This window comes from Schistocerca nitens, chromosome 2 (assembly GCF_023898315.1).
Source record: "Schistocerca nitens isolate TAMUIC-IGC-003100 chromosome 2, iqSchNite1.1, whole genome shotgun sequence".
Taxonomy (NCBI): Eukaryota; Metazoa; Arthropoda; class Insecta; order Orthoptera; family Acrididae; genus Schistocerca; species Schistocerca nitens.
The window spans coordinates 445,155,171-445,173,330 of NC_064615.1; the positions used below are offsets into that span (position 1 = coordinate 445,155,171).

The window sequence follows — 18,160 nt, forward strand, 5'->3', positions numbered from 1 at the left end:
GAGTAGACAGTGTACACACACACACACACACACACACACACACACACACACACAAATTAAAAACCTTTGTACAGAGAGTTAACTAATATCTGGGAAATCTCTGAGGAATGGATACAGGACTTGCAAAGAAGTATATTGTCAGCTTTCTATTTTCTTAGTTACAGACCGTTTGATGTTGTTACATGTTTGCTTCAGTTCTATCCTTTTGTTTCTGATTTCCAGCTTGGGTCTGTGTTTTTTTTTCTTTTGAAGTGTTGTCTTCTGATGGTTAAATGAAATGCTCAAAATGTTTACCATTAGCTCTGAAACAAGGTCCTAACTGCCATATCATGGATTGTCTTACTCATTCCCATATTCCAGGTTTCTGCTGTATCTAGTGAAGAATGTCATCATTTACAGTAGGTCTTGAATACACTATATCTTTAAATGCTCCCCAAAATAAAAATCCAGTGGACTGAAATCAGTAGATCAACCAGGCCAAGATGTTGCTGCCCCTTGACCTATCTATTTCTTTGGGAAACACTGATTTAACATTGTCGTTGCTTGAAAAGCAAAGTGAGGTGGTGTCCCTTAGTGTAAGAGCCACATGTTCTGACATAAGTGTAGTGAAGTTTCTTCAGCAAAAAATTAGATGTTCCATTAAAAATTAACTGTCCAATAGAAAATGAAAGATCCACTTAATCTGCCCCCAATTATGCCACCCCATATATTGCTGCTACCTGTTGTTGATGCCTTTTTTTCCACAACTCCTAAAGCATTCCCATCTGCCCATAAAAGAATGTTGTGGAATTCTGCACTCCATTCCTGGTAAAATTTGCTTCATCAGTGAACAGCTGAAAGTGTTGATCCTGTGCACACATCTCCAGCAACCAAGTACAAAATGCTTTTCTGGAGTGAAAATCTCTTTCAGTAATATGTTTCACTCACTGAAGATGGTATGGATAAAGGAGATACTCCTGTAACACTTTTCACACTATCACATGACTCACATTATCATTTTCTGATTTCTCTAGTACTGCTGCCATTATTGTCCTGAGTGTGATAATGTACTCAGTCATTTAACTCAGGTGTTCTAACACTATTTGCCTTTTCCCAAAAGACTCTGCCTACACAAGACATTAATGTATTCTGTGGAAGGTATTGTTGTTCAGTAAATGTTTATTAGGAAATCTTTCAGACTATAAATGTCTGGATTCAGACACACTGCAATTTGCAAGTGCATACATCAGATGTGTTTGTGAACAACTGAATTGGTTCCTGGTGTGAGAGGAATATTCAGTACACTAAACACTAGCCCAGTAAGAACTGCAGAATACGCTTCCACTACTGATTGCGTTCTCAATACTGAAAGAACTTGTTTGTTTATTACTACCATGGCAACTATGAAAAAATATAAGAAAACTTTGAATTGATGAACACTTCCCAAAACAAACAATATTTGAAATAAAAAAAAAATCTACTTTTCCATCTACAATCTGCAAGCAACTTTGAAGTGCATTGCAGAGGGTATGTCCCACTGTACCATTTATTAGGGCTTACTTCCATTCCATTCACTTATGGAGTGCAATAAGAATGACAGTTTAAATGCCTCTTTGCATGTTGTAATTAATCTAATCTTGTCCTTATGATCCCTACAGGAGTAGTATGTATGGGGTAGTAGTATATTACTACAGCCATCATTTAATGCCACTTTGTGAAACTTTGTCTTTCTCTGGATAGTTTCTGTCTATACTTAAGGATCAAACAGTTTAATTCTTTCAACATCTCGGAGATATTCTGTGACACTGATCAAACAAACCTATGGCCACAGATGAAGCTACCGAAGTTACTGTTCTTGCTTCCGTTGCTATGGATCCACATGTGAGCACATGACAGATTGAACATGAGATTGACAGTCCTAAAACAAGTGTACATCATATTCTTACATGTCACCAGTTCCATCCTTACCATGAACACCTACATCGAGAATTGAATGTGAATGATTTCCAGAATCATGTACAGTTCTGTCAGTGGGCACAGCAGCAAATCCTCGCCATCCTGAACTACTTCTTCAATCTTCTATTTACCGATTAATGTTCCTTCTCACACAAAGGACAGCTAAATACAAGGAACATGCATTATTGGTCCAGCGACAACCCACGATGGTTTAGACAGGTGGAACATCATCGTCAATGAAGAGTTAACATCTGGTGTGGGATGCTTGGTACTACAATTATTGGCCCTTATTTCTTCAATGGTAGTCTAAACGTCACAGCATATGCTAACTTCCTCAGATGAATTCTTCCTCCTCTTCTGGACCAACTGCCGCTAAGAACCAGAATGCTTATGTGGTATCAACATGATGGATGTCCAGCACTTAATGCCTTGCATGCACGTCATGTTCCAAACTGAAGCTATCTTGCCAGATGGATTGGTCGAGGAGGAACAGTTACTTGGCCTGCTAGGTCTCCTGATTTAAATCCTCTGGACTTTTTTCTTTGGGGATGCATTAAAGATGTTGTCTATTGCGACATTCGAACAACTCCAGAGGACATACAGGAACGTATTGTGTTCACTTGTAATTCCCTTCAGCAGGCAACACTGGAAGCAGTAAATAATTCTTTCACTCAACGAGTGCACCAGTGTATCGGTGTCCAGGGTCACCACTCTGAGCACCTTTGAATGCTCTACTCCTGGGCAATGGTACAGGAGAGTCAAAGTCAGTTTTGTGTTATGTTTTTACTTGGTTTTCCTGACTACTCCAGTAAGTTGACAAGATTGTGATCCCGGGCTCAAAGTCAGTGTTGAGATATGTAATTAATAACGTTGCGTTTCAGCTAACGGTACACTGTGATACATTTCTGAATAGGTCTTTAGGAGAGGAAATGAATTACCGAATAAAAAATACATGGTGCCATTTCTAAAAGTCATACTGCTGTTCATATCTTTGTATAAAACAAAGCTACAATGAAGGCAATCATGCTGATTGATGTCCCCCTGATGGCTAAAGAACACTTGCTTGAAACATTTTTTAATTTGCATCTGGACAAACAGTTATTTAGGGTGGTTAAGATAAACAGGACACCCTGTATATGAAGAACAATAGCGGACCAAAGATTGAGCCTTGAGGAACTCCATATGCTTTAGAGTGTTCTCAATATTTCACCTCACACCAATATAAAATGTGAGTAATTTAGTGATTATGCAACTATTGTAACTGGGAAGATTTTGTGTGTAAAACTGAATAGGGAAATATCTAATAACGATTCTAATCATGCAAAAGTTGCTCTGTCAAGTATAATAATTTGAACTTATTTTAAAATTGATATTCAGTTAGTATATATGGAAAAAAAAATTAAAAATAAATCAGTGCTTCTTACAAAACCATAACTGCAGAAACAAAGCTAGGTTCATGTTTTAGTGGTATTACTTACCATTCCAAGTAGACAGTGCACGGTACACTATCCGGTAACCCAAGAGAATACCATTAATCTCATTGGGAAGCGGTGCTGACCACAAGACTAAAATGCTGTGGGATGTTAATGAAGTACATTGTATGTCAGTTGGAGGTCCTCCTGGAACTGGAAAATTAAAAAGTGTGTAAGTAAATTATTTCAAGTAAACAATTTATTTATAAATTATGGTGAGCTTATTCATTGGCCATGCTACTGAAAACTATTTCAAAAGTGGTGTATAAGCCAGATATACTGTAATTTAAATTGCAGATTGTGAGTTACTGTTCAGCACTTTAAAAATATGCTTTAAACTGCTTTAAGTGCATGACAGTAGGTACTTCTCATTATCCTATACAATATGTGGCTGAACATTCATGGAAGTGACACTGAACACACACTGTGTAACATCAGACATTGAAGCCAAGGGTATACAACTATTAAGTACAATTGATTAATATCCAGGATGTGTTTTCCGTCGGAATGAACTAAAGGAGAGAATTGATTGTATTTGAAACTTGCATAAGAGTATGGCCACAGAGTTCTGGGATTTGATCAGAGAAATTCTACAGTTATTACATTTCATTAGGTCCATCGTTAACACAGTGGAACTTCAATTTTACATTCTCTGGTGTTATGTTTTTTGCGATTCTACAGCATAAATTTGTAGCCCTTACGGAAAACTCATAAGATCAATGCTAAAAATTTCTCAGTTTTACATATCTTCCTATTAAGGTTTACCTTGATTCTAAGTTCTTACTTGACATCTCGCCTGAGTCCATCCTGTTTTCTTCATATTGACATTTGATGTATCTGGACAAGTTATAAGCACGACATCTTAGGTTGTCGGGTGTTCTGCCGGATATCAGCGTCGTACTTGCACGATATTTCAGTCACGTAGCTCGTAACCTTCATCAGGTGCGACCTGAGACTGCTCCTCAAGTGGACCTGGTCCAGTATTTATGCCTATGGCCTTCCCCCTCCACCAACGGCTGCAGGCGCTTCCTCTGTGGTCCGTGCCCATTCCCTGCGTCCTGCTGGAGCGTTGCTGCTCCGTTTTCCATCCGCTGCGGTTCTAGGTGTTCCCTCTGCGGTCCGCGCCCACCAACCCCGCTCCTGGGGGTTTCATCTACGGTCTGGGGTACCAAGCGTTCCCCCTGCGGTCCGCGCCCGCTCACCACGACCTGTTGGAGTGTTGCCGCTCCGTTTTTCGTCCACTGCGGCTCTGGATGTTCCCTCTGCGGTCCGCGCCCACCAGTCCCACTTCTGGGTGTTCCATCTTCGGTCTGGTGCTCCTGGCAGTCCGTCAGGGGCTCGTTTTCCATCTCCATGTCTCTGGTTCTTCTGTTTGTGCAGTGTTGCAGCTGGCCCCGTTGCTCCTTTAACAATTCCAGAGCTGGATCCCAGGCTCTGCTTAGCTGGTACCCTGTGTCACGGTTCATAAGATCGTCAGCCATTTTAATTTCTATCGATTCTCTTATAACACTGTCCCAAAATCTGGGTGTTTGTGCTAGAATCCTGGTATCCATGAAGTATGAGGATACCAGGATTCTAGCACAAACACCCAGATTTTGGGACAGTGTTATAAGAGAATCGATAGAAATTAAAATGGCTGACGATCTTATGAACCGTGACACAGGGTACCAGCTAAGCAGAGCCTGGGATCCGGCTCTGGAATTGTTAAAGGAGCAACGGGGCCAGCTGCAACACTGCACAAACAGAAGAACCAGAGACATGGAGATGGAAAACGAGCCCCTGACGGACTGCCAGGAGCACCAGACCGAAGATGGAACACCCAGAAGTGGGACTGGTGGGCGCGGACCGCAGAGGGAACATCCAGAGCCGCAGTGGACGAAAAACGGAGCGGCAATGCTCCAACAGGTCGTGGTGAGCGGGCGCGGACCGCAGGGGGAACGCTTGGTACCCCAGACCGTAGATGAAACCCCCAGGAGCGGGGTTGGTGGGCGCGGACCGCAGAGGGAACACCTAGAACCGCAGCGGATGGAAAACGGAGCAGCAACGCTCCAGCAGGACGCAGGGAATGGGCGCGGACCACAGAGGAAGCGCCTGCAGCCGTTGGTGGAGGGGGAAGGCCATAGGCATAAATACTGGACCAGGTCCACTTGAGGAGCAGTCTCAGGTCACACCTGATGAAGGTTACGAGCTACGTGACCGAAATATCGTGCAAGTACGACGCTGATATCCGGCAGAACACCCGACAACCCAAGATGTCATTAGATCGCCGGGAAAGCCTGAAGAGTTAGAAGTTATAAGCAGCTCATTTTGGGTGGTAGCAGAATTAAGGGAATATTTTAGACCATTGTGGGGAGTGGAGATGTAAGCGAGGAAATGCTGACGTAATCATTGATCTGTGTTGCCAAAACAGCTTGCAACAACATTTAGCTTCAGTGCACAATTATGATACAACTACTGTTAGGTTGCAGAGATAATGGAAAAACAAGACAGTCGATGCGAAGTGTTGAGGACTGAGCCAATATGTGATGAAGGGACCCTGCCACCACCTTTTCCTGTGCCACTTATAACTCAATTTCATCTTTTTGCATGCATTTCCAATGTACTGTATTCAAGAACAATATCAGTCATCAACCTTTTCAGTTCAAACACTGAGTATTTAGAAAATGCTCAGTCATAATTGAGGAAATGTCGCCCATTTACAGTTAGTGAACTCTTATTGGCTTGCGACTTGAAGTCATCCAACAGCCAGCACAGCCACCGTACCACACTAACGCATGTTATATGAGCTCACCTACTCGATGTTTGGAGAGCGCAAGAGGCCCTTCAGTGACGGGACTGCAGGTGGGGGTGAAAGCATTTTGTGGAGTGCTGAAAATATACTTTTTGTGCAGATGATGTGCTGTGACAGAGATGTCACACAGAAATAGAACAAGGGTTTTGCAATAGCACATTTTAAAGACTTTTGTGTTCAAATCTGACAGGAAACAGTTGCAACAAATACATACACTACTCATGTAAATATTTTGCACCGCCCACACCACACAATGTAGATCATAAAGATTGGCAGTAGTGATAAAGGGCATGAAGCAAGACTTAACACCTGAGCTTTCTTTCAAATTTACATTTTACACAGTGTACAGAAATTCACTGAGCCAACTTCTAGTCAGCTAGTAATGCCAGTTGGGGAAGTAGACTCATTTTTCACATCTCTGATTCTCTCATCAAGCCTAAAATCACACTTTAATGGTGGTGAGCACATGAAGTGTGGCTCATAAGAAAATCATTAAACAAAACAGCAATGGTGACTAAAGTATGTCGTTAAGCAGATGTCCAGATTTATGCTTATAGTTTAACACTTAGCTGCTGTGATGTTTTTGATTTAATGCTACATGTTCATCAATTTTTGCTTTTTTTCTGGGTGTACACAAAGGGTAACCTCTCAAAAATGTATGTTTTGAACATATAATTTGTAGTCATAGCCTGTTGGAAAACAGCTCAATTACCTTGTACCCAGATACCAGTTTCAATTTTTTGATGAGTTTTTACTGGCTGTTACACATTTGTGATTTTTTAAAGAACTGACAAAATACCATACCACACATTATTATACAAACATTGTATTGCACACAAAGTATTGGAGAGGATTGTGATTTGTAATCATATATGCCAATTGCATTTGCTTTTGATCATATTTGGGGGGTTTTAACATATTCCTCAATTCTGTATTTTCTCAGTTTTGCGTTTTTGAGTCTCAACCACATGAAAACGTAAAGTAGGGGTTTCACTGTACTGTTATGTAGAGATCTTAGAAACACTAAGTCCAAGGACTGAACCGGTAACACCAAGAAATAGTGGGCACTCAAATTTCAAAGAACAATGTAGAAGCCGGTCTTTGAATACTATTGCCAGAACTTTGACTGAAATCTTGACAGAGAGATCAGAGATAAAATGATCTGTTAAGAAGCAATAGAACTCAATTTTAGGAGTTTTGGTGGTGCTCAGAGCCACAAAATTGGAGAATGGAATTATCAGAGTATGATGTGAACATAGTGAAATTAGTGTGATGGTTTGGAATAATATTGCTTATTTGTCCTTGGCTCAGTAGCTGTGATTAAATGACAAAATGAATGTATGTTTAATTTTTTTGCTTTTTCCAGTGTGTATCATGTACAAGAAGGTCTCGAAAAGACAGCCGGGTAGGGATTAGAGATTGTAATATTTCCTACAATGTATGAACTCAATACATATGGTACCAAAAGAGTGCTCACTGGGGAATTGAAAACAGAAGTAAAACTGCCAGTTTTGGATGTTGACCAAGGAGAAAGCCAACAACACAAAGGGGTAGTGTTCATCTGACCTATACTTTTGTACATACTCATACCACCATACAGTGTAACAGAGTTGTGTTCTAGAAACAGAGGTACACAGTCATATTCTCTCATAAAATATGAAATTTAAAGGCTGATGTATAACATCTGAAAAATTTTGTCCACAGCAATTGGTACAGTGAGACACAGTATTGGATCATTGGAGCACAACCAAGGAGGAGATGAGCAATCATCTTCCTTTATATGCTCATGCTCTGTTGCACTGGATTGGCCATGTTAATGAAAAGCATTCACCTACCTTACAAAATTAGATTGGTTCTGTAGTGTAAAGACAATCTGTACCTACGAAAAGTAAAATGCAATGTCTACTGTGGTCTTTCAATCATTAACCAAATGATTCAAACTGCTGAAGAATGCTATACTGAACACTAATAGCACACGCATTTGAGACAACAGATCAAGTCAGTAATCATGGTACACCTCATGGCGTCTGAACAGCCATAGTTTTTGATCAAACACGGGTGCAGAACACGACTAACTTTCGATCAAACACAGGTGCAGAACGTGACTTAAGTGTGACACTAGGGTGTGAACCTTGACCAGAGTCTCTAGCCCATTGCCACCTCATGTAGAAAGGTGGGAGGGGCACTCACATGTATAAAGTGAGAGTGCTCCATACTCCTAAGTTTATTCCATCACTACCTCAATGATGATAGCTTGGTCTGTTGACAGAATATTGTGCAAGTCTGTTATCAGATGAAAAGGGGGAAGAATGGACATCTGAAAAGGCATCTCCTTCTTACATTCAAAAAGCATCTGAATGTGTAACTAAATTGTTCAAATCAGTGAGACAATGTAATAAAAATAATCACAGCTAAAAAGCTGACCAGGTGCTTGAATACAAGAAAGTAGGTGCATTATCTTTTGTGGTGAAAACATATGGTTCCTTAACTAAACCTATGTTGTTGCCTACTGTGATACTACAAATATTGATGCAAAAGAATTGCTGAATAAATTAACTGATGAGAGTAATAAATGTGTAGAACATTATGAAGTGTGTCAACTATGAGCTTGAAAAGACTGCTGCCTTCATTATAAATTTTGTTGCTCCAAACATACTGGAGCACTTTAAGCAGGATTACTCCTTCTGAAAGTGCAGCCATCCATACTAAGACTTCTGAGATGTTTTAAGTGGCTGCAATATGGCCATACAATGCTTACAAACAACGGGCAGGCAACATGTGGCAGATGTGGAAAAGAAGCATCTGTTCCCTCTCACATTTCTGTGTCAGCTGCTCTAGCAATCAGACAACATTGAAAAAAGCTGCAAAATATTTAGGCTCAAAAGAAAGTGCAAGAGATAAAAGCAACCAAATAAGTTTCCTGTGCTGAGGTGAAAAAATTATACTGGTTGATGCAGCCTAAAAACAAATATACGCTCCTGCAAGTAAGGCTGGGAAAAAAAAGCCCCATCACATTAAAGCTTGTTGCAAAGCATAGCAATCAGCTTGCCAAAACATTTGTCACACCCAAACCACACCAAAACCATCATATTATGCTACACTTGCTCTGACTTACTAGTTTGAAGAAGACTCATTGATGGAAGTAATAAAGTATGAAGCTGTTGGAGGGAACCAACCATCTCCTCCTCTAAAACATCAACTGCCATATATCTGCAATCTCAGCAGCAAAATAAAAAAGGAGATGCAGAAGAAACTTGGTTGATAATTTGTATCCTGTACTGCAATGGAACCTGAATGAGTTCAAGGTTTATGTGGAGGAACTTAAGACTGTTGGCACAAGATATGTTAAGGAGTATGACAACCCTTTACTAATAGGCTACAGTTTACACAGAGAGGATGATCTTAGTGGAGAGGCATCTGAAGGTGGTTGGTCATATTTTACAGTGACAAGTACCACTACTGGCCTCCCTTCTTCATTGCAAACTTGCAAGCAGTTGCTGGAGTAGTACACATCCCATATAGGATGAAACTAATCTCCATGTACCTATTTCCTAACAAAGACATGGTTCACTAGGCTCTCAGCAGTGTTAATGCACAGCTCCCCTATTCATTCCTCCAGTGTAGGGATTTTGGTGTATGCAGATTGCTATTGGGGTCTATCACAACTTGACCCGTGTCAAGCTATTAAAAACCACATGTCTTTAGAAGTGTTATGCCTTCTGAACACGGGGCACAGCTCATACTTCAGCTCTGTTTTAGGGTGTTCTCCACCATAGATCTCTCAATATGCTCTCCTGGGATAGCCTGCATCAGACAGAGCAAGGAGTGCCAAGACATATGCCATTAAAGTAGAGGCTGAGAAAGACTAACTGTACACTGCATAGTAATAAATGGAAATGCCTTGTGGCTAGGGCCTCTCGTCAGGTACACCGTTCGTCTGGTGCAAGTCTTTCGAGTTGACGTCACTTCAGCGACTTGTGTGTCGATGGTGATGAAGTGATGATGATAAGGACAACACAACACCCAGTCCCTGAGCGGAGAAAATCTCTGACCCAGCCAGGAATCAAACCCAGGCCATTAGGTATGACATTCTGTCACGCTGGCCACACAGCTACCAGGGGCGGACACTGCATAGTAATCTCAGTAATCTGACTGTTTGAGTATTGAGACAGCATCCAGAAATAGGTGGATGACCTTGCACCAATTTCCCACAAAGCTGCCGATACACCTACTCCACGATCTTCAGACAAGACCTTCTTAGACCTGGTGGAAAGAGGAGCATTGCTCATTATCAGGTGGATGGCATTGCATAGGTTCAGATGATACTGCACGGAGTCACAACCAATTTGAGTACAACCAACTTGAGTACAGCATACTGCAACAACTCAGAAAGGAATCAAAGAAAAGTCTGATGGAATATGGCAGACGACAAATGGAGGGAGGCAATTTTGGTCCTCTTTGTCAAATCAGAGAAAGACTGAACATGCACCAGAATTATTGAATAATTACCTTAGCTAACTATGTAGGAGAGATCTTGGAGCACATAGAAAACTATTATCTGGTCTGGATCATAGAGACCTGAAATCTTGGCCACACCAGTGTTGGTTCAGTAGACACAGATCCACCAGTGATAACCTGATCCTGCTGGAAGTGCTCATGCAGCACACTTCCCCATGGAAACAGCTTTTCAGATTGATATTTTTCAACACAGGTAAGGTATGTGGTACTACTATGGAGCACAATTTACTTGGATAGTTCTATGAATAGGGCTTCTGTGGATACCTACTTACACTCATACAGTTCTTCCTATCACAGTGTTTATTTACAGCAAAGTGCTCCCTGACATATTTGAGCAGGAGAACGGCGTTTATTAAGTAGTGTACGCCTATCTTCCATTGCCCTAATTGGTATTATGATCATGATAAGAAGTCCTGTGTAATGACTACTATTTGTGGAAAACTTTGTTGTTTTTTGTTCCTCTTCCCATCCTACAAAAGCAACTAGTCAGCTGAAATTTACAATTAGGAGGATGGGATGCCCACAGAGAGAGGGTGAATTGATTTTAACAGCATTAGACAGATTTTCTATTTACTTAACTTGCAAAGACTTGGTGCAGTTCTGGCTCTCATGCCTGATCTGAAGCTGTCATGGGTATACCTACTGTCTGTGCTGAGGCCCGTGAGTTTCCAATGTGATCCGGTAGCAATTCCTCATTGTCTGTTATGTGTACAGATTTGTTGCTATTCCAGAACCACTTGTGTACCAAACTGTGTCTTGCTCTCCCATGGAAGCAGTTTTTACAAATTGTCCATGAGCAATTAAAACAATAGAGGGAAAGAATGAAACATATACAAGATAGTTACAGTCAAATCGTACAGAGCAGTGATGGAAGTATATAAAAAAAATGAGGGGGAGTGAAAAGCGGGTCCATCAAAGAAAAAAGAAGAGTGTGGGAAAGCAAACATTAATGAATTGGAGCTTCTTAGGAATCAGAATGAGGTGAGGAAATGTTATAGCAAAATAAATACCACCTGGAAACCCTTCACTACAAAAACTAGCTTGGTAAAGGATGAAACAGGGAAAAATCATAGGTGAGTTGAAAGAGATTTATGAGAGATAGTGGTAACATTTTGATAAACTCTACAACTCCAGACTGATAGTAGTAGAGAAAGATCCCATAGATGTGCAAGGATGATGTAGATGAAAATCCTGTCCCACCAACTCTTGAAAGACTGCTTTGAAGAAATAGAACAGTAGATCACCAGAAACAGATAATATTCCAACAGAACTATTCAAGAAAAGTGGCAGGCACTAGAACAGATTTTCCAAAAGCTGGTCATTTCATTATTAGATGGAAAGAAAATGCCCCCACAAGTGAAGAGAAGGAATTATATGCCCTGTGTACAAGAAAGAAGACATGTTGGGCTGTGACAACTATCAGGGAATTACATAATGTGGTATATGAAGTATTCTCCAACATACTATCCCCTTCCAACTGTTCAGAGAGAATGTGAATTTCTCCCAGGGAAACCAACAGTAGACCAGATCTTCAATCTAAGGAAATTTTCAGGAAGGACAGTTGAATTTGGGATTAGAACGCAACACTTTTTTTTTCTATCGACTACCAGTCAGCAAATGACATTGACAGAGGGAAACTTGATTGAACTAAGACCTCCTTAAAAATTGTGAAGTTTCCTGAGAATAACAAAGAATGAGGTGCTAAGATAGCCTAATGGTATGGCAATCACTTGCAATAAGTGGAAAATCCAGGTTCGAGTCCTGGTCCAGCACAAATTTTCGTTGTCGCCGCTCCATTATACAGTTGATGATTGTCCATATTTGCAACTGCAAATACATGTCATGTATTTTGTAATAGCTGTAATCATCACAGTGCTTGCTCCTTCAGACATGCATTCATGCCTGAAGAAACACTGCATCATGTTTCTAAACAATACTGGCACTGCAATATCAAATGATGTCAGATTCACTAGATATATGAGATAGTGTAAGGCAAGGAAATGCACTGGCATGTCTCCTTTTTAATATTACCTTGGAGAAGATCATGAGGGACGTAAACCTGTAGAACAGAGGAATTAGCTTGTACAAATCAGTGCAGATACTCACTTATGCTTATAACATAAATATCGTTGCAAGAACTCAGAAGGCAATGAAGGCAACATTCATCACACTTGAGCAGGTCAGTAGGAATAAGGAACTGAATACCAACTAACATAAAACAAAATATATGGCTGCTGGGAGAGCACACAAGAAGAACATGCCTTCCTTAATAACTTTGGGCAATTATACTTTTGAGACAGTTGAGCAGTTTAAATAATAGTTTAAATATCTGGGATTTATGGTCAACCACTCCAATGACACCTCTTATGAAAGTGAACACAGATTAATAGCAGCCAACAGAGCCTATTTTGCATTAAAAAACTATTTTACTGAAGGCCCTTAATAAGAAAATTAGCATTTAACGTCCTATCGACAATGGGTTCATTAGAGATGGAGCATCAACGAAGGATAGGAGAAGAAAGCCCTTGAATGTGAGTCCAGTGAGATAACCATTGCACTACTCTTAATTCCCTCCCCCCCCATGAACCATGGACCTTGCCGTTGGTGGGGAGGCTTGCGTGCCTCAACGATACAGATAGCCGTACCGTAGGTGCAACCACAACGGAGGGGTATCTGTTGAGATGCCAGACAAACGTGTGGTTCCTGAAGAGGGGCAGCAGCCTTTTCAGTAGTTGCAGGGGCAACAGTCTGGATGATTGACTGATCTGGCTTTGTAACATTAACCAAAATGGCCTTGCTGTTCTGGTACTGCGAATGGCTGAAAGCAAGGGGAAACTACAGCCATGATTTTTCCCGAGGGCATGCAGCTTTACTGTATGATTAAATGATGATGGCGTCCTCTTGGGTAAAATATTCCGGAGGTAAAATAGTCCCCCATTCAGATCTCCGGGCGGGGACTACTCAAGAGGACATTGTTATCAGGAGATGAAAGGAGAAAATATAAAAATGCAGTAAATGAAGCAGGCAGAAAGGAATACAAACGTCTCAAAAATGATATCGACAGGAAGCGCAAAATGGCTAAGCAGGAATGGCTAGAGGACAAATGTAAGGATGTAGAGGCTTATCTCACTAGGGGTAAGATAGATACTGCCTACAGGAAAATTAAAGAGACCTTTGGAGAAAGGAGAACCACTTGCATGAATATCAAGAGCTTTGATGGAAACCCAGTTCTAAGCAAAGAAGGGAAAGCAGAAAGATGGAAGGAGTATATAGAGGGCCTATACAAGGGCGATGTACTTGAGGACAATATTATGGAAATGGAAGAGGATGTAGGTAATGATGAAATGGGAGATATGATATTGCGTGAAGAGTTTGACAGAGCACTGAAAGACCTGAGTCGAAACAAGGCCCCAGGAATAGACAATATTCCATTAGAACTACTGACAACCTTGGGAGAGCCAGTCCTGACAAAACTCTACCATCTGGTGAGCAAGATGTATGAGACAGGCGAAATACCCTCAGACTTCAAGAAGAATATAATAATCCCAATCCCAAAGAAAGCAGGTGTTGACAGATGTGAAAATTGCCGAACTATCAGTTTAATAAGTCACAGCTGCAAAATACTGACACGAATTCTTTACAGACGAATGGAAAAACTGATAGAAGCAGACCTTGGGGAAGATCAGTTTGGATTCCGTAGAAATGTTGGAACACGTGAGGCAATACTGACCCTACCACTTATCTTAGAAGAAAGATTAAGGAAAGGCAAACCTACGTTTCTAGCATTTGTAGACTTAGAGAAAGCTTTTGACAATGTTGATTGGAATACTCTCTTTCAAATTCTGAAGGTGGCAGGTGTAAAATACAGAGAGCAAAAGGCTATTTACAATTTGTACAGAAAGCAGATGGCAGTTATAAGAGTCGAGGGATATGAAAGGGAAGCAGTGGTTGAGAAGGGAGTGAGACAGGGTTGTAGCCTATCCCCAATGTTATTCAATCTCTATATTGAGCAAGCAGTAAAGGAAACAAAAGAAAAATTCGGAGTAGGTATCAAAATCCATGGAGAAGAAATAAAAACTTTGAGGTTCGCCGATGACATTGTAATTCTGTCAGAGACAGCAAAGGACTTGGAAGAGCAGTTGAACGGAATGGACAGTGTCTTGAAAGGAGGGTATAAGATGAACATCAACAAAAGCAAAACGAGGATAATGGAATGTAGTCGAATTAAGTCGGGTGATGCTGAGGGAATTAGGTTAGGAAATGACACACTTAAAGTAGTAAAGGAGTTTTGCTATTTGGGGAGCAAAATAACTGATGATGGTCGAAGTAGAGAGGATATAAAATGTAGACTGGCAATGGCAAGGAACGCGTTTCTTAAGAAGAGAAATTTGTTAGCATCGAGTGTTGATTTAAGTCTCAGCAAGTCGTTTCTGAAAGTATTTGTATGGAGTGTAGCCATGTATGGAAGTGAAATGTGGATGATAAATAGCTTAGACAAGAAGAGAATAGAAGCTTTCGAAATGTGGTGCTACAGAAGAATGCTGAAGATTAGATGGGTTGAGTACATAACTAATGAGGAGGTGAGAAGAGGAGCTTGTGGCACAACTTGACTAGAAGAAGGGATCAGTTGGTAGGGCATGTTCTGAGACATCAAGGGATCACCAATTTAGTATTGGAGGGCAGCGTGGAGGGTAAAAATCATAGCGGGAGACCAAGAGATGAATACACTAAACAGTTTCAGAAGGATGTAGGTTGCAGTAGGTACTGGGAGATGAAGAAGCTTACACAGGGTAGAGTAGCATGGAGAGCTGCATCAAACCAGTCTCATTACTGAAGACAACAACAACAACTCTTAATCTGATCACCAAATTAATTATTTATGAAACACTTGTGAGACATGTGCTTACATAAACGTGGGAAACTTGGTCACTGGCATCTAAAAGTATTGGAATATTAGGTGTTGAAAGAAAGGCACTTTGAAGAATTGATGGCCCAACCATTGAAAGAGGAAGACGAAGGAGGAAGCGCAGTAATGAGCTGTTTGCTAATATAAAGATCCACCCATTAAAAGAATAGTGAATTTAATCAGACTGAAATGAGTGTGGCATGTGGAAATAACTAAAATAATATTAGATGGAAAGCCAGGGGGGGGTCGAAGAAGATGAGATCTCTGAGAATCACTTGGATAAACTGGGTCATGGAGGATGTGCAAAAATGGGATTAAAGGATAAAAAAAAGTTATAGCTGCTGGATTGTTGTTGGAAAGGACAAGGTTCTCAATGAACTGTAGAGCCACAGAAGGAAGATTAAATTTTTAATGAGCACCACAGTTAATAAGCTGTACGAGGTGTGGCTAGAAAAAAACCGGACTAGTACTGGTGAAACAATAAAACGAATGCAATAAGGCTGAAAGTCGCGTGGCCTGTCACGTGACTCTCGCTCCGCCTACTGCTCGAGTTTCATCTGCCTCCTGCACTCAGTCTGCCCGTGGCGTCTGTTTTAAGTAGTTGACGTTTTGTCTGTGCGTCGGAAAATGTTGAGTGTACAGAAAGAACAGTGTGTTAACATCAAATTTTGTTTCAAACTAGGAAAATCTGCAAGTGAAACGTTTGTAATGTTACAACAAGTGTACGGCGATGATTGTTTATCGCGAACACAAGTGTTTGAGTGGTTTAAACGATTTAAAGATGGCCGCGAAGACACCAGTGATGACACTCGCACTGGCAGACCATTGTCAGCAAAAACTGATGCAAACATTGAAAAAAATCAGTAAACTTGTTCGACACTTTCCTTGTCAACTCCTGTTAACTCAGACACTGCTCTGATTGTTAAACGGCGATCTTGTCGAACAAGTTTACCAATTTTTTCAATGTTTGCATCAGTTTTTGCTGACAATGGTCTGCCAGTGCGAGTGTCATCACTGGTGTCTTCGCGGCCATCTTTAAATCGTTTAAACAACTCAGACACTTGTGTTCGCGATAAACAATCATCGCCGTACACTTGTAACATTACAAACGTTTCACTTGCAGATTTTCCTAGTTTGAAACAAAATTTGATGTTAACACGCTGTTCTTTCTGTACACTCAACATTTTCCGACGCACAGACAAAACGTCAACTACTTAAAACAGACACCACGGGCAGACTGAGTGCAGGAGGCAGATGAAACTCGAGCAGTAGGCGGAGCGAGAGTCACGTGACAGGCCACGCGACTTTCAGCCTTATTGCATTCGTTTTATTGTTTCACCAGTACTAGTCCGGTTTTTTTCTAGCCACACCTCGTATTTACAGATGTGTCTAAGAAGTGGGGACTTTTGGTTTCTCTGTGGTTTCCTGAGCAATATTTGTTTACAAAATGAATTACTGTATGTAACACAGAATTACATACAATGTTGAGTGTACTAGAGCAGATGGGATTAATTTTCTCTGAGAATTTGTCTTAAATCTGTTCAACACAGGCACACAGCAAACAAATATACTGCCTGACAAAAGAAGTGATGCACCCAGAAGAGGAGAAGTAATTTGAATGAAACTTCAAAGGTTGAGAGAGTATGTGATATTATTTCAGTGATTACAACATTGAATCAATTTACAAAGAGCATGACAATGTGAACTCATTCATCAGTTTGATGTTGCACCATCAGTGGCGTAGATGCACACACTGATTCAGGTGGGAAGGTTTCCATAGGGCTATTTCATTCTGTCTTGAAGTGAACTGGCTCATACCTGTTGTAATTTGACATTCATATCCTTGAGACTTTCACTGGGATGTAATTGATGTTCAAGCTGGTCCCCCATCTGTTCTATTGGGGACTGGTCTGAGAATCTTTCTGGGCATGGGAGTTCAGCAACATCATACACACAATTCATAGAGATGTGAACCGTGTGGATGATCATTGCACCATGATACTGTAGCATTGAAGGTTATAGATTAGGAAATAGGACACCTGTGATGTACTTTTGTGCCATCAGATTTCCTCAGTCACTACCAGCCATCACCTGAAGTCATAACCAGTGGCTCCCCACATCTTACGTGAGGGGTAACATTGCTGTGCCTTTTCAAAACAATGGAAGAATAGGGCCTCTGCCCATGTGAACTTGTACTTACTGATGAGAGTCATCCAGGATAGCGCAGAACTGCGATTCATTGCTGAACGCAGTATGATGCCATTCATCAGCAGTCCATGCTTCCCAGACATGGCACCACTCCAAATGCAGCCGTTTGTATAGTGATGTTAATGGCAGCCTATAGATGGGATGCTAACTTCTTAGTCCAACTGCTGCTAGTCTCCAATCAATGGTGCAGTATGAAACCTAATGTTGCAGGGAGTCCGTTAATTGTTCTTGGATGGCCGATACAGATATAAAAGGTTTATGATATGCAGACTATGGTGATCTACACTCATGGTGGTTAATTGGAACTTTAACGACAAGTATGCTGGCCGT

The 18,160-nt window shown here is 40.9% G+C and overlaps 2 protein-coding genes across 2 annotated transcripts in view; both read right to left on the bottom strand.

Moving 5' to 3' along the window:
* Nucleotides 1-347, bottom strand: part of LOC126235075 (Down syndrome cell adhesion molecule-like protein Dscam2) — a 70,512-nt gene extending 70,165 nt beyond the window's left edge. The window contains exon 1 of the mRNA XM_049943809.1: nt 344-347. Coding sequence (XP_049799766.1) covers nt 344-347 — 4 coding nt within the window. The remainder of the gene's footprint in view (nt 1-343) is intronic.
* Nucleotides 348-1,225: 878 nt separating this feature from the next.
* The window catches only part of LOC126235076 (Down syndrome cell adhesion molecule homolog), a 100,989-nt gene continuing 84,054 nt past the window's right edge, over nt 1,226-18,160 (bottom strand). The window contains exons 7-8 of the mRNA XM_049943810.1: nt 3,414-3,560; nt 1,226-1,380 (exon numbers count right to left, since the gene is read on the bottom strand). Of these exons, the coding sequence (XP_049799767.1) occupies nt 1,226-1,380; nt 3,414-3,560 (302 nt within the window). The remainder of the gene's footprint in view (nt 1,381-3,413; nt 3,561-18,160) is intronic.